General features: G+C 36.4%; 1 protein-coding gene across 1 annotated transcript in view; it reads left to right on the top strand.

Annotated features, from left to right (window-relative positions):
- Positions 1–17,895, top strand: part of LOC126474975 (A disintegrin and metalloproteinase with thrombospondin motifs adt-1-like) — a 151,848-nt gene that overhangs the window by 106,010 nt on the left and 27,943 nt on the right. The window contains exon 14 of the mRNA XM_050102498.1: positions 17,429–17,586. Within this exon, the coding sequence (XP_049958455.1) occupies positions 17,429–17,586 (158 nt within the window). The remainder of the gene's footprint in view (positions 1–17,428; positions 17,587–17,895) is intronic.

Genomic DNA, 17,895 nt, shown 5'->3' with positions numbered 1-17,895 from the left:
ACATCTTACTCTGTTTGATTTGGTATCCATATCTCTATCTTAAAACAATGTAATATTTTCATATCTGCCTGCATTCCTGGGCGCAACCCACAGTGTCTTGAGTTTTTAACTACTTTTTTGAGCTTTATGAAGTATGTAAGACAAACAGTGACACTACACTGGCAGAAACGTAAAGTGTTACACTATGAACACCGCGTTATAAAATTGATAGTCAAGTATTTCCAAGTCTGTAAGATATGTTCATTGTAATTTTATCCTTATGTGTGCTTATTTTCAGTATCTCTAATAAAGAAAAGGTCGTTTTTACATATGAAGAATAATGTGAGTATACAACAGCTCCTGGATGCGTGTAGTCTTATTGCAGTTTTTCTGGTGGAGAGTACAACACAGCCTTCTCGGAAGATATGCATGTGCAGTTTATGGCCATCTTTTGGACTCAAAGAGTCCAAAAGAGTAGCATTACACCATGAGTATATTGTAGGATTGTTCAGTTGGTTCTGATGAATAGACAGATGAGCATGTCTGAAATCTGGATGGAAGTTACTGGCAGTGTGTCACTATGAACTGTTGGGAACTGATTACTGGAAACTGACTCAGATTTTGAGTTGCCATGCATTTTTTACCACTGACACCATAGCACAGACAACAGAGATCTGCATGTTGTAGAGCCAGGGTCAAATGGTACACTGAGTGGCATTTCATGGTACTCAACGTGTGTCTCACATCTGTTCTTGGTGGTCAGATTGATGATCTGGTAAAAGGTCAAAGGAAGCAGTGACTCTTGAGACTGTACCTCTCCAACTTGTGGAATTAAAACATGGGGATCTATTGCATATGATAACAGGACTAATTTGGCAATTGTTGGAGGGAGACTAAAAGCTCACTGATATGTGGCACGAATGATAAAACATGTAGTCATACCATTTGTAACCGTGGCAGTAGGTGGCATAATCCATCATGTTAATGTAAGGCCCCATACTGCAGTTTACACCACAAACACCTTAAGGAATGTACAGATCCTTGATTGGCCTGACAGGTCTCCTGATTTGTCACCCATATAGCACGTCTGGGGTAAGATGGTAAGATATATATTTGCATACCAGCCTCTAGCTAGCAATCTTCATCAACTATGTGTGTTTCAGGCATGACAAGGAATTCCTCAAGATAACAGTCAGAGGCTGTTTGCTTTCACAGCACAATAAATACAGAGTCGTTATTAGTGCCCATGGGGTCACACCTCACACTGATGAAGACAATGGATATCTGTTCAGAATAGAATGAAAGTTTAATCATTTAATACTCATTATGTGATGAACCTCTCCACAGAGTTTGATAAACACACGACTGATGCTTCATGATGTAACATTTTCCATTTCCGTAAGTGTATTTGCGTACAAGTGATGGTTGCACTACTACACGGTGACACATGCAAATGCTTTGTGTAATCAAGACTGAAAGCATCAACATGTTGAGAATCACACTCATTGCTACAAATTATGTATCAGTTCTAAATAATAGCTACTACAGTGCTAATGGACAGGGTACTGTTTGACTGTCAACCTTGGCAGTGGCGAGACACAATAGAGAGCCAAAGTTTTCCAAATTCGGCTAACTAAGGACCCAAACAAGTAGAAAGAGTTTACAAATCATGGACATATCATCAGTGCGATTTACAAAGAAATGCAAATGAATTGTAGAATGAAGACTGTTATCCAACAATCAGAGGAAAGTATGCAGCACTTAGAGCAGTTCAAGTTTACAAAAACCAATGAGAAACTTTCAGCCTTTTGGGTATTAGAGATGAAATTTTGTTAAATAATTACAAAGAACAAGTTGAGATGGTGACAATAGATCTCAAACTCCAAAGATTTTTCCACAAAATCTTTTTTATGGGAGATAACTACAAGAGATTGAGGCAAAATGGAAAGTGCTGTTTTATTGCTATAGAGAAGAGCAATAGTCCAGATCAACCAATAGGCACAGCCCAGACAATAGCAAAGTATTTTACTGGTATAACACATCCATAAGCTAGATCTAGTATTCCACCATTATAGGCTGACTTTTGTGAGGGGCCGTTGGGACTTCCATACTATCCACTCTGTAAGCTCCATCTGTCTTCCCCCCATATGAGGGCTACATTTAATATTGTTGGTCTAATCTTACACTACATGGACACAGTCAAATCCACAACAGCAGAGGCTCACGCCTCTTTTGCTTGATGGAAAGCCCCCCCACCATCCCCGTACATTAAAAAGTATAATCAACTACAAGTGTGTGTCTGTGGTTTTTAAAAAATAACTATTACATAATACATATTGCACTCCCTGTTTTTCTTGTAAAACAAATTACACATTTACATTTTAAAAAATGTAATCTTATATCTCCAAAAAACAATGTTCGTTATCCCATTTGCTAAAGCATTAATAGTTTCAAAACACAGTTCATTAACAAGTGCATATTATTTGGTTTAATTAACCAGTATTACAATCTTTTTCGTAGTCAGCTCCAGTTTTTGCACTTACTGAATATCTGTTGCAAGTTACTGTGTACAGCTTTTAAATGCACAACAACTTACAATTGAAACTGCAACACACAGATAGCAAAGTAAAATTTGAAAACAAACTGAAAAAGTTTCTCCTTGGCAACTTCTTCTATTGCTTACAAGAATTTCTATCACAGTAATGTGTAAAAGGTGGTGGTTAGGAATTACTAACTCACTTCTGTATATTAGAAACAAGCTTATAAATGTTCAGCATGTAACCACATTAACAGATTAATTTTCAATGTGACTGTAAAATGACTTGTTCCACATCATTATGCTTTATTGCGCAAAATGATCCAGGGAACATGTAACTAAGTGAACTATCTGCTATTACTTAGAAAATAAATTGGGATTTATCCACAAACAGAATCTGTATTTCTTTAGCCAAATCCGCTTAGTAGTTTGAAAGTTCCAATTATTTATGCCTCAAAACCCCATGTTTTATCTTTGCCAGAGCACCTTTATGGGCAGGTCTATTGTTCCCATACATTCTCTTGAAATCCAGGATTCTTCTCATTTACTTTTTCATACAAATGGTTCAGAAACTATGCACAGTATTTGGCAGGTATTGTTTTACTATTTGCAAGATAAATAATGAAAAATAGTTTTGTATCCCAGAAAACACATGCTATAACCTTTCCAGCAGATGAATTCACATTTGCCTTTGTTCAAGCAGGACTATCAGATCCATTTGCAATTTTAAATGCTGTTTCAGTTTCTCTGTGAAATGGTAGACCTGGGTCTCATCCAAAGTAAGGAACTGGTGCACTCAGTTGAATTAAAAAATAGTTCAAACACTGCCAACAAATTCATTTTTGCAATTATTTTTGGTCAGCTAACAATAAATGTGGAATTTCTTGAAGCTAAATGGATTACACTCTTTCCCTTGATATGTATAAAGCTCCATCTATTTCATATATTTTTAATTGTTGATCATCCCATGCACTTTCTCAATGTTTTCATCTGTTCTTGCAGTTTGGTACACTTTTAGCATGGCTCATAATCTTGAAATGCACTGTCAAGTTTAACCTCAGTTTATTTTTTAACTGTTGAAAATGAAGCAGCCAACTCCTTATAAACCTACATGATTTGCATGATGGTACAGCGTCCCAAATTACCCATCTGAGAGAAACTCACACAGTGTTGTTTTGGTTTTCAGTCTGAAGACTGGTTTGATGAAGCTGTACCCAGTTCTGGACAATCTCAGTAATTGAAAACAGCCAGTTATCTTAACAGTGTTCAATTTGTTCTGCTGAGCATCCACTCCAACAGCCTCCCTTCAGGGGCTGCTCTGTCAGAAGGTAGGACCAGTCACTTGAATGCGAGTCACTGACCACTTCCCATTGAACGTCTATACGGGCATGACAGCTGAAAGTAAGGCTTGTTGTGGAGAATGGGACCATTGCGGTGCAGAAGTGTGTGCTACTACCAGAACCAACCAGAATTAATAATGCACAACTCTCCTGATACAATGAAGCTTTCAACAACATGACCCCTGGGGCAGATTCATACAGATGCCCATACCACATTAAGTGCATGAAAATCTCCTACAATTAGGAATGGCTCATTGTGTGGTAGATAAACATCAACATTGTCTTTGTGTTCAGTCTGAAAACTGGTTTGATGCAGCTCTTTATTCCAATCTAACCTGTGCAAACCTTTTCAGCTCTGCACCTCTCATTAGTTATCTGCCCATCTAATCTTCAGTATTCTTGTGTAGCACCACATTTCCAATCTTCTATTCTCTTCTTGTCTAAACTGTTTATCGTCCATGTTTTGCTTCCATACATAGCTACACTCCATACAAATACTTTCAGAAAAGACTTCCTAATACTTAAATCAATACTCAGTGTTAGTGTTAACAAATTTCTCTGTTTCACAAACGCTTTCTTGCCATTGCCAGTCGACATTTTATACTCTCTCTGCTTTGACCATCATCAGTTATTTTGCTGCCCAAACAGCAAAACTCATATACTACTTTAAGTGTCTCATTTCCTAATCTAATTACCCCATTATCACCTGATTTTATTAGACTACATTCCACTACCTTTGTTTTGCTTTTGTTGATGTTCATTTTATATTCACCTATAAAGACACTGTCTGTTCCATTCAACTGCTCCCCCAAGTCTTTTACTGTCTGACAGAATAACAATGTCATCAGCAAACCTCAATAAAATAAGCATAAATGCAGTAAATACATTTGACAGTATCGGTGATGAGCAAAACACCCACACCCACACACACACACACACACACACACACACACACACACAAAATGGGAGAACATAAACACAAAACAGGACTATTTGGTAGTTTTTTGTCTGCAAACAAGATTGAAAGCATTGTATTCTCACATGTGCACAGATTTATGGGATCCTAAAAGCATTGGGTATTACTCAGAATACACGAATGAAAGAGGGGTAAAAATATGTAGTGTTCCTTACCCAGCATTTTTCTTAGTTTATGTACGACATATGTACATCCTATGCAATGAAATATGAATCTGAGACTTGTGTACTGACTGCACACTTATACTTGTCCCCTCTGTGATTGGTGAAGTCAGCTGACTGCATGTCGCTCTGGAATGTTAATGGTCGCTATCAACAGTAGCTATGTAAGAGTATTGTGCACCATAACAACAAGCAGCTATTGACAATATACTGTTGATTTGTGTGCAGTGTTGTGCATAGTGACTGCTAATACTATTTACAAAAGTGAGCAAAGAGGCTGTACCTGGTCCTGGTAACGACTTGCCATCAACTTCTGTGTCACTTCTGTGATCAGTATTATATTACATGGATTTTCTAAAAACTAACTTTGTTGTTTAACTTTTACAAAAGAAAACAGGGGTAGTAAATTTGGTGCAAACATAGTTGTTGGGCTATGTTACTGATCAGTCTTTTTTACCAAAATTTTTATTTTGGATTCACATTTGCTATGCTCTAAACAACTTTCTAAAAATACTGCCTACAGCACTTTATAAAATTTTTTGAGGCGGCAAAAAAGCATACACAAGAAATATTAAATTTTGTCAAAGATTCCTTCTGTGCATGACACATTTTACCACACTCCCCTGCTTTCCACATCACAGTTATAACACAATTTGTAGCAAAAGCATATAAAAACTATCAGGAAACTAGTTTCTTTGCATATGCTTCTGCATGAAGATTATCTAAAAGACCCTACTTGCCGAAACCCTGATCAACTAAATTCTTAGGCCCAAACAGTATTCGGAAAAAAAGCCCTAGAACTAGATAAATATATCATTAAAGGACTATTACTGCAGTAGTGCTTAAAATGTCAATAATGGGCAAAAAAGGAAACTTATAATTAGATTGAAAAATACCACTGAAGTGCGTGTAACTGAAGGCCATTTTAGTTTTTAAAGTACAATATTATAATCTATATCAAGAATTCATACACCTTTTTGTCAGCAACCCCTCTCATATAGGTTCATCTCTTTTTGGCTCCCACTCACTGCTATAAATGTAATTAGTACTCATAGATTGTACACACCACTGACATACTAGTTTCTAGGCATATTATTCTGCACGATTACTTATTTAACAATATTCTTTGCTAAAAACTTAATCAAGTAAATTCTTTTGAAATAACAACATTTGAGAAAAAACCTGAGCTAGATAAATATGTCATGAAAGTATGATTAAAATAGTTCATTAAAACATCAAGATGAAAGTGAACACAAAGATATGGAAGATAAATACACTATTGTATCATACAATTTGGAGTATAACAAAGGAAGGTTGGAAAAAGATAAATTACCTTTGATGCACTGGATGTGACTGAATATTCTGACACAATTGCTCAAAGCATGGCTTAATGCCCATCACTGCTTGTTTCAAGGCACTATTAGTGGCCTGATGACTTGCAGGATATTTTGGTTTAGTTACCACATTTGTTGGAAATGACGATTCACAAAAATGGTGGAAGAGTTATCCAGTCTTAAATTTAAAATTATTGGAAGTTCTGCCTTTGTACCAAGCCAAAAATTTAATATTTTTTCTTGAAAATTCAAGTTTGTGGTTTGAGTCAAAGTTCTGGAAATTCTTCCCATGATTTCAGGAAGAATGTTTCACACATTCCACTGTTACTGCAAAACAATTCTGCATCCAATCCTAAAAGATTACTGTTTAGTTATGGTGGAAAATATTTATTAAAATTATTTTTCAAATATACCAAAAACTCAATTATGATGTGCTTAATCACATCACAATCAAATCACAGCAATGAAATCATCACTATACAAAAACATTTCAAAATTATTTTCCATGTACTTCTTCAAATGTTTAATTCTTCATAAAAGCTTGAATTTTATGTTTCTGCACAAAAAAATTTTTTGTGCTCCATGGAGAAACACATTTAGCTTCAGTTTCTCAAATACATGCACCGGATAGCATAATCTGAACAGCCAATTTGAAATGTGGAAGAAATTGATATTTGTTGAATTATTTTCACAATCAGAATTTTAGTAACTCATTACGTATATACATAAACCACTCATTTAACATACAAAAGATAATATACAAAACATACAAAAGATAATATAAGTAATACAATTGAGGTGCATTTAATGTGTCAGAGAAATCTAAAATTAATCTTAATTTACAACCATCAAACAAGTTTACTATATTATGTTTATCACTATTTAAAAATTCTGTGATTGAATAACAACATTTTTGCACAAGGAAAGTAACTTTTCTTTCAGTAAACCTAGGTCAACACTGTGACAGTTTTTCATTTTTAATATGTTATAAATTTTCATAGCCATGTACTGAGAAGTCTGAGAGTACAGTTTTAATCTATAAGATGGTAACATGAAGCTATCTGTTTCTTGTCTTGTAAATATGTTGAAAATGGTTTTCTATAAATAATTGTGGATTGTTGCACATAAACCTTTGATAAATATAAATACACGGAATAGTAAAATATTTGCAGATATTTCTTATAGTACGTTTTTTTCCCCACTAATAGCATTCTCCCCAAGGATTACTCCATACTCCATTACAACAGATTCAAAGTGGCTATGATAAACTACTTTTCTAGCTTTTGAATGAAAACAGTCTCAGTTGCTAAATTGTTTTTATTAATAATGATTATGCATTTCACCATTGTAAGGCACCATCAGATTATCTGGACACAACAGAAGAAAAATTAATATGACAAAATGGTAAATAAAAAGAAGCATGGTTCTAAGCTGGATGAATTCTCGTAAAAAAGTAGTCTGGTTAGCTCCATCCATCAATTGCTGCTGAATGGCATTAAATAAGAATAAGAAGCATCTGGATATAGCACAATTATGTTATGTCTGGGTCTTTTCACCATTTAGCCCGTACCCATAATATGACATAACTGGTCGTACACCTCATAACTCTGTTCTTGTGCTGGCCAGACCTGCTTAGACAGTCATTTCCTACTCTACATCCATGGCTCTGTGCTGTGTACACCATGCTGAGCCTGCATTAGTACACATAAGATTCCTAACTGGTTGAGTATTTTATCTATTTAGATTCCCATTTCTTCTACCACCCACAATTAATCATGGTTAATTTTACTTTTCTATTTTTACTTCTTGTTTAGGTCCTTTGCATACCTGATATGACATTTGACAACTGGATGTTATATCCAGATGCTTCTTGTTCTTATTTAAGGCCATTCAGAGGCAATTGGTGGATGAAGCTTACCCTACAATGTTTTTATATGAGTTTATACATATATTGCTGCCCCTTGTATGCAAGGCTGCATAGCTTAGAAGCATACTTCATTCTATTTACTGTTCTGACATATTAATTTTTGTTCTGTTGTCTCCAGCTATTCTGATGATGCTTTACAAGGGTGAACTGCGTAATTGTTTTTAATAAAAACTATTTTGCACCCAAGACTGTTTTCATTAAAAAATATTAATAACTGTTTCTGCATCAGACAGCCAAAATGGAGTGGAACCAACTTTTCTAGCATCCATGTTACTTAACTTCTCTAGCATCTGCATCATTTGTATAGGAGAATACTATCATTGCAAATGCAAGACTGTTTGGCATATTTGCTGGGTAACTTATGTGAGAAGACCAGGATACATTTTTTCACGAAATATCCCCAGGAATTTGACAGGAACTGCTTCCACGAGATCCTGATTTTTATGGGTAATTTGGAAATCATTTGATTTTGATTGCTTGGTTTTAAACTCAATTTTCTAAGCAATTTACGATATCAGTGACTCTTTGAGACATTTGTCCTGTTTAATGAGTACAGACGTGTTGTCTGCAAATAAAACTGATGTGATGTTGTGTAAAGAGAGAAATCATTTACATACAATAAAAACAGTATTGAGCTTAAAATGGAATCTTGTAAGACTCCCTCTGAAATGATTTTCTAGTCTGAGTCACAATTTCCTGTATTTCGTATTGCAACTGTTTTTTGCTTCCTGTTTGTTAAGTATGACTTGAATCATTTCAAAGCACTACCACTTATTCCATATTTTTCTAATTTATGTAGCAGCACACAGTCAATAGCCTTCAAAAGATCATAAAAAATTGGTGTGACCTTTTTGATCTTGCCCAAAGTTATGTAAACTGTCTCAGCGAATTTGTTGTTAGTATAAATTGTACACTTGTCTCACTGGAACCCAAACTGATGTGATATGGTGATGGATTTTGCTATAAAATTTTGGATCTGGGTTGCAACGATTTTTTTCAAATATTGTTGAGCTTTTCTTGAATAATGGCTTTACTACGGTTACTTTAGAGCAGCTGAGAAGCATCCTTCTTCAAGTGACTTAATTATTTAAGATATGAGTCATGATATTATATGAGAAACTCTTAATTATTGTAGAGGATATTTCACCATGTCCAGCCGAATTTTTATTTTTGAGGGATAATATTACTTTTTCTACATTTTTAGCTATATTATCATCAAAATTAGTTACAACTTTCATGTTATCCTGATTGAAACTGAAGGATTGGACATAATCTAGGAAATCACTTACACGATATATGATTTTGATATATTTATAACTCACTGAAATATTCTGAATTTTTTTTGAAATATTTATTATGAGTTTGTCATCTAACTTAATTTTGGAGATTGCGGACTGCTAGCCTTCGACACCAATTTCAGATTTTATGATTGACCATACTGACTTTGATTTATTTGTATGGCTTGGCATATATTTATGTCTCATTTCTTTAGCTTTCTTTGCCACCCTTCTAAATACAGATTTATGGCTTTTTAAATAGCTTGTAAAAGCTAAATTTATGTTATTTTTCAGATCATTGTGTAACAGACTTTTTCTTGCACTTGACTCTTTTATACCACCAGTTATATCTTAGTTTTTTTAAGGCAGACTGAAGGGGAAATATTTGTCAAAACATGCAAAAAACTTTCAAGAAAACTCTCATAATTTTTAGAACTTGTGGTAAAATGATTCACTGGTCAGTTTACTTCTTCAAGTCAACAATAAAATGAGTTTTACTGAACCTTGATTTGATGCAAATTTTTCTAAAGCATGGTTCATTTATTTTTGGTAGCTCCAAAAACAATGCAGAATAGTCAGAAATACCAAAATCAATGCAGATTTTTTTTTTATTATCAAATGTATAATTTATCAGAATGTTATCTATACAGATTTCAGTTCATTTACTCTCTTCTCAATTCTATAAAGTTTTGATTGAATCAGATCAATAAATTGTCCTGAATCAGTGGATTAATTTATTAACAATATTGTGAAAAGGGAAGTTGCTACTCACCATATATCAGAGATACTAAGTCACAGATAGTCACAACAAAAAGCCTGTCACAAATATAGCTTTCGGCCAGTAAGGCCATGGTCAAAATTAGATGACAAACACACACATACACACTCACGCAAATGCATGCATTTCCACTATATGGTGAGTAGCAACCTTCCTTTTCACGATATTGTTACATTCCATCCTGCATTTTCCATTGTTGGATTCATTTATTATGTTTATATTAAAATCAGCAGCCATCACAACTGTAATCTGTTTTTCTTTTGTTAGTTTCTGCAATGGATTTCTTAGTTTAAATATATATACTTTCATTACTTCTCTTTACCTCGTATTCTATACATCAAAATTATTGGAATATTTTGTCTCTAATTCTATACAGCAGCTTTCAAATATATCTTTATCATCCAGTAAATTAAAATAATGTCTTACCTTCAGAATGAAATTTTCACACTGCAGCGGAGTCTTCACTGATATGAGACTGCCTGGAAGATTAAAACTGTATAACACACCGAGACTCGAACTCAGAATCTCTGCTTTTCATGGGCAAGTACTCTACCAACTGAGCTATCCAAGCACAACTCACACCCTGTACTCACAGTTATACTTCTGTCACTATCTCATCACCTACCGTCCAAACATTACAGAACCTCTCCCACAAAGCTTGCAAGACTCGCACTCCTGGAAGTTTGGAAGGTAGGAAACGAGGTACTGGTGGATGTAAAGCTGTTAGGACTGGGCATGAGTTCTGCTTAGGTAGCTCAGTTGGTAGAGCGCTTACCCACAAATGGCAAAGGTCCTGAGTTTGAGTCTCAGTCTGGCACACAGTTTTAATCTGTCAGGAAGTTTCATCTCTTACCTTAAACGCTAAAGTATTTTTAATAAGTATACAGGAAACCCACAGTTTTTATTACTTGTACAAAAATTACTCGCTACAACATAGTTCTCCAATTTATGAAGGGCTTTGATGGAGTCTTTTGTTAGCCAATGTTCATTTAGACAGAGGACAGATATAGTTCTCCCTACTGAAGAAAAAATTAATGAAATATACATATGACCTGTCACAGGGGCTACTTAGTAATACCTTCTCTGGTATATAGACAGTGACACAGAATAACAGGAATGTTTGAAATGAGTAGTGGCAGCCATGGGCAGGTGGCAGCACTGTGGGTTCATGACAATTAGCGAGTAAACAGTCCGCCATTTCAATAATCATGGATCAGTGGGACTGACTACAGTGTGCATTAGCCAAAAAAATGTTTTGTAAAAACAATGATAGTTTGGTAGCGGCGCAGAAATAGTTTCGACGTTTTTATAATTTAGGACATCATGATGCTGTTCTATCGAAACACGTGATAAAATACTGGATTAATAACTTTGAAGAGACTGTATCTGCCCTCAAGAAGAAACCAACAGGACGACCAAGAAGTGTGCGTTCTCCAGCGAACATTGATGTTGTATGCGAGTCTGGCTTGCGTAGCCCACGGTATACATTTCGTAAGGAAGAAGCAGTGGTTGGAACGTCCTGGGAGAGTGTTCGTGGAATTCTTCGTCTTGATATAAAATTTCGTCCATACAAACTACAGATGGTGCAACAATTGAAGGACAATGATTACCGGTTACGATTAGGATTCTGTCAACAAATGATAGCAAAAATAAACAATGATGATGAATTTCTAAACAAGTTGTGGATGTCAGATGAGGCACATTTTCATTTCACATGTTATATGAATAAACAGAACTACCATTTCTGCGCAAACACAAAACTCAATGACATTCATGAACGCCCTTTACATGCTAGTAAAGTGACAGTATGGTGTGGTGCTTCATCACACTGGATTATCAGACTATATTTTTTCCCAAATGAACAGGGAAACACAATAACTATCAATGGTGATCGTTACATGGAGGTGTTTTCATTAAACCTGCATTGAATAACTTTCCAAACATTCAAGAAGCCTCGTTTCAACAGGCAGAGCGACATCACACACTGCACGGCAATCAATGGAATATGTGTGAGAATTGTTTGGCAACCGTGTGATCTCATGGTTCGATAACATTCCCTGGCCCCCTAGATCGCCAGATTTATCTGTTTGTGGTTTTTTCTTGTGGGGCTACCTCAAGAGCAAAGTCTACATGACTCAACCAAGAACCCTGGATAACTTAACACAGAGAATTCGGGATGCAATTCACAGTATCCCAAGCTCACATGTCGCAGTGGTCAATGAGGAATCTCAACAGCAGATTTCACGAATGTATTTGTACAAGACGACACCATCTAATGGACGTATTTAAAAAAAAAATGTTAAATGCCATCAATGTTTCGTAAATGGCATAGTTGTAAGATTGCAATTACTATGAATGCAATTTCTTTCCTTCATCACATCTAGTTTTATTGGATTGTGGAATGTTCCCACTTTTCTGTGTCACCCTGTAGTTTATTAGAATCTAGAGAGCGTGAGCCCAGGTAAATGATTTTTATTTATCATAAAATATATCTTAATTAACAGTGATACATTGGCCGTACAATTCAGATCACATGAATGTAGGCAGCAAGAATGATCAGGTCTTTTGTATATTTTTAATTTTAATCAGTATAGTAGATAGATATCCACACTTGTTTCTTTTAAAGGAAATTTACTGCACTTTTCCTTTTTAATAAAAAGAATTACGAAGCTTGTGCTTGTTTATTCTGCTCCTGCTTATGCAAGAATTAATGATTTTATCAATTTTTTCACATCCACAGTTGGACTTCGGCAAGTTCCTACCAATTATTCTTCTCCCTCCTCCGGCATTTGTACTGTGGATCTCTTGAATCTCAGAAGCACAGATGATGTCTATATACTTCTGACAGCAACATTACATTTTCTTCAGGACCCTCCATCACACATGCAACTCATGTCAACAAAAACAAAAGTAGACAAGCAGACGAAAGCTTTCTTTACTGCTAGTGCTGAAGCGGAGTGAATGCAAACTCTGTTTGATGGTTTGCTGAAAACTGACAACCATTAGTGCAACGCGAGAGGACAACTGTGAATGCGAACTGTGCATGACTGACTGCAGCTTGTGCACATGCGCGTAGTGTTTACACCAGGCAGAATAAAATTCTCTTGCTTGTTACATAATGCACACACTGTAACATATCTAACTTTCTGAACAGGTGCCTTTTCTCACACAAACCTCCCCGGCATACACAGCAAAAGAAACTAACCTCACATCATATTAATTACAACGTAAAAGTAACTGTAAATGCAGTTGATGATGACAGCCAAAACACATTATGCTAATATAAGTAACCAGTGACTGTTCTAGTATATATTCTAGCATAAAAATAAAATTCTCATCACTGTTGCATGTGTTCACATCATTGTAAAGGAGTTTTACTGAAGTCCATTTTAATGCGCGCATGTGCAGTTTTGTGGTTATGTTTTCTCATTATATCTGTATTTTCATCAGCACAGCAGTTTTTGTTTTTGAATCTTGCCTTTTCCTCTTTCAAGGTCTTTAAGAACTTCAATGTCTGTTCAGCAACTTGATAATTTCATTTTTAGAGTTCACCGTGCTTATGAACTCTACATGTCTACCACAGTCATATACATGACACCGCAAAGAAAACTCATAAAATCCGAAGTTGCAATTCACACACAAAATGCCTTTTACATGGGTACTCCACATACCTCATGCACTAAACTACTACAGGTAAGAGCTCTTTCTTTCTTCTCTCTCTCCCTCTCTCTCTCTTTTTTGCGATCTGAGTGTCACTGAACTGATCTGTCAGCACCACAAACAATGGATGAAGTAATACTATTTTTCGTGAGCGAAGGTACGATATGTGCTGCTTTATCTACCTGCATATACCGGGTATAGCTGGGGGGTTCTGGTGCTGCAAGATCTATCTATAGCTTCAGTATTATCTGTTGCCTTGGTCTTTGACAAATGTAACTCTTATCCATTGCTAAAATATTGTAGATTATTTTTGAATCTGAAACTATGCCCGGCTGGAATGGTTCCTACCTGCAAAATAAATAATACATTGGTGTCTCCTTGCAGAAACTTCACTGAACTGTAAACCCATTTTCAGGAATTGCTTTAATAAGGTAAACCACAAACCTCTTAAATAAATCTTACTGTTTCCATTCTATTGCCTCTATAAAATCCCCAATGAATTTCTCCAATTCTCATCCTTTCATCACGGTGACATAAACAACAAAACTACAGAATACTCTCACTACCCAGTTCCAATGTTATTGTGTCACAACAATGCCTTTATTTTATGAAAAACAGTGCACACATTATGTCCTCGATAAATAACTTGCAAACAGACTAATTACATTTTCCTAGTGGCTTGGCTTTATGCAAAACAGTGCACATGTTTGGTCCCCGATAAACACCTAATTAAATAACAACTATACAATGAGTAGAATGCCTAAAGGGACTGTATTTCACGAATAGTGTCGAAAGAGGAGTACATGAAAGATAACGTAAGTCACATGTAGTAATTCACATGCTGAGTCACATGGATATAATGACCATGCAAGTGTTAGTGACAGACTTACCTGAAGATGTTAACTGAATACTTTATAGGCACCAACTTTGTAATATTACTGGGGATACCAATAGATATATTACTTGTTTTCTATCTCACCCAGAACATGTTGCATAAGTCTTACTTGCGTGGTTACTGACTGCAAACTTTCACACAGGTACTGCCTGTGAGGTTTCGGAGCACAGACTGAAGGTTTTGGACTAGGGCTGACTTTATAAAGAGCGACGTATAACATATTGTGTTCCTGAAAAATGGCTAGGTTAAATTTTGCTAATTTGAATGGGCTATGTGTTACAGGGTGTGTAAATAATTTTTCAAGACTGGTCTCAGAACACAAAATTTATTGAACATTGGACTGAAATTCTTCAAAATAGGTGCCTTGCGAATCTACACACCACTGACAACGAGATTTCCAATTATGGTAAGCTCCCTGGAACTCGTTAACCGGAATGCTCTTCCGAACCCTTTTGGACCGCTGCAACGCTGTTAAATTGCTTCCATTTCAGGTCTCTCTTCATCTGGGAGAACAAAAAGAAGTCACTGGGGCCAAGGTTGGGGCAATAGGGTGGCTGCGACAGTGTTGACACATTGAACCAGGTCAAAACTTCAGTGACAGCAAAGCAGATGTGAACGGTCGCATTGTCATGGTGGAGCACCCAGTCGTCTTTCTCCTCCGGGTGGACTCAGCAGACTTGATCAATCAAATGTTGGACCACTCCAGCATAATACTGACCACTGACAGTCTGTCCAGCAGGCACAAACTCTTTTTGTATCATTCCTTTTGCGTCATTGATGAGCATGCTTTTCACACGTGACTTGGTCATGCAGGCTTTCTTCTGCTTTGGTGATGCGGAAGTGTGCCACTCTGAGCTTTGCCTCTTCGACTCTATATCGTATTCAAAGTCCCAGGTCCCATCGCCAGTGACCACTTTGTCCAAAAAATCAGGTTCAGTTTGTAAATGTTGAAGCATTTCTTGCGAAACAGCCAGGTGCTGCTCCTTTTTTTCATCCGAGAGCACTTTAGGGACAAGTTTCGTGCACACTTTTCTCATCATTAGATCTTCTGTCATTAGCTGAAACACAGTTTTTTGATTCAAACCCACTTGCATCTGCAATCATTCTGATGCCGAGAAGTCAGTCACTGTTTAAAACTTGATGCACTTTGGCCAGATTTTCATCAGTTGTGCTCGTTGAAGGTCTTGCAGAGCGTTCATCATCCTCCAAGTCTTTGTGGCCATCTTTGAACCTCTTGTGCCACATGAAAACCACGGAACGTGACATGGTGAATTCTTTATAGGCCTCTTGAATCATTTCGAACGTTTCCATACTGATCTTCAGTTTTACATAAAGTTTGATCGAACACCACTGCTCCATGAGGAGCTGCATTTTGGATGCTCTGATTTCTCGACGACATTTTGAAACAGACACTCCCTGCACTCGTGATGTTTTCAATCCAGTGTTCCGCCGGTGAATGCCGAGGCTTGACTCGCTTAGCCAACATCCCCCACAACCTGTCACAGGTGGTGATACGAATCTGCTTGTGCACCACTACTCAGGAAAAAATCAGTCTTGAAACTTTATTTACACACCCTGTATGACAGTAATTTCATGTACAAAATACGTAGTTGGTTTATAAAATGTGGAAGATAATGGAACCATTTTCTATGCCTGCATTGTAATAACCCATTTATGTATACAGCCACCCTTTTTAGTTCTATAATCATTTATGCAAATTCTTAACTAATAGCTGGAATGATTATGAGTAGGCGTGCAACAAGAGCTGATGAAATCCTATAGGCTTTATTTAGAGCCAATAACTCGACACAAATTATTTGCTCATTGCAGATTTTTGACATTGAAGCATGGGAGACACTGGCACAAAGAACTCTGTATATCATGCATGTAAGTTCTAAATTCTGTGACTGAAAATAAGAAACTTGGTAAATCATTGAACACAACAGGTCACAAACAGCTACTATCTGCTAGCACACAGCTGTAGTAATCTTCAATACAGGTAGTTTGTGACTCGAAATGTTGAAACCCAATGGGAGTTCCCCATATGCCAGTAGTTCAATGTTGAGCAAATGTGGTCAAAAGCAAAGAGAGGATTAAACATAATGAAAAACAGCTGTTTCCAAGATAATTGCATGACACCTGCCCCCTATATAAAAACCGAGGTTTTGATTTTGATAAAACATTTACTTCCTTGATATCTCCAACAATTTTCTACAACAGCATATCTCACCAACGTTCTTAGAAAATGCACATTGTTACAGTGTACTACCCAAGAAACCTTTGCAGTCTACTAACTCAGTTGCATCAAATGAAGCATCACAAAAATACCTACAAACACTTTTAGACCAACTGTTTAGCTACTGGTTATTATGGAGACAGTGTCCACAAATACTTACCAACTATTTAGCTACTTCTGATTATGGAGACAGTGTCCACAAATACTTGAATTATGTGATATTCCTGGTCTTTTAATTTCAAATTATGTTAGTTTTAGAAGCTGATTCATTAATTTTTAATTTCATGTGCCAATTCTTAAATGTTTTGATGAACAATACTATCTTCCAGATGACATGGACCGTCCATGCCGTGTTGCCTGCCAAGATGACCAAGTCAGTCACAGGTTCTACCTAGTTAATGGTGAAGATGGATGGTTTCCTTTTGGGACTGACTGTGCACGAGGGGCAACAGAAAGAAAAGCATTCTGCGTTAGTGGGCGATGCCTGGTTAGTGCTTGTGATTAACTTTTACAAAAGCTATTCAGTAATTTAAAAAAAATATATAAATTAGCTACTTATTAGTAAATACTTATGGATTAAAGGAGCTCACTCACCAAACAGCAAAAGCATTGAGTCGTTGAGAGGCATACACAAAAAGAAAGAAAACTTGCTAGCTTTCAGAGTCACACACACACAAACACACTCACACTGATTTCCGTATGCAGTGGACGAAATGTGCCAATGCTGCATTTTGGTGGTGGTTGCGTCAGGATGGGTGGATTGAGGTAGAGAGAGGCAGGAGGCAGAGAAGGATTC

This window comes from Schistocerca serialis, chromosome 4 (assembly GCF_023864345.2).
Source record: "Schistocerca serialis cubense isolate TAMUIC-IGC-003099 chromosome 4, iqSchSeri2.2, whole genome shotgun sequence".
Lineage (NCBI taxonomy): Eukaryota > Metazoa > Arthropoda > Insecta > Orthoptera > Acrididae > Schistocerca > Schistocerca serialis.
The sequence above is the reverse complement of the archived record's forward strand: the minus strand, read 5'-3'. Positions and strand labels throughout refer to the sequence as shown.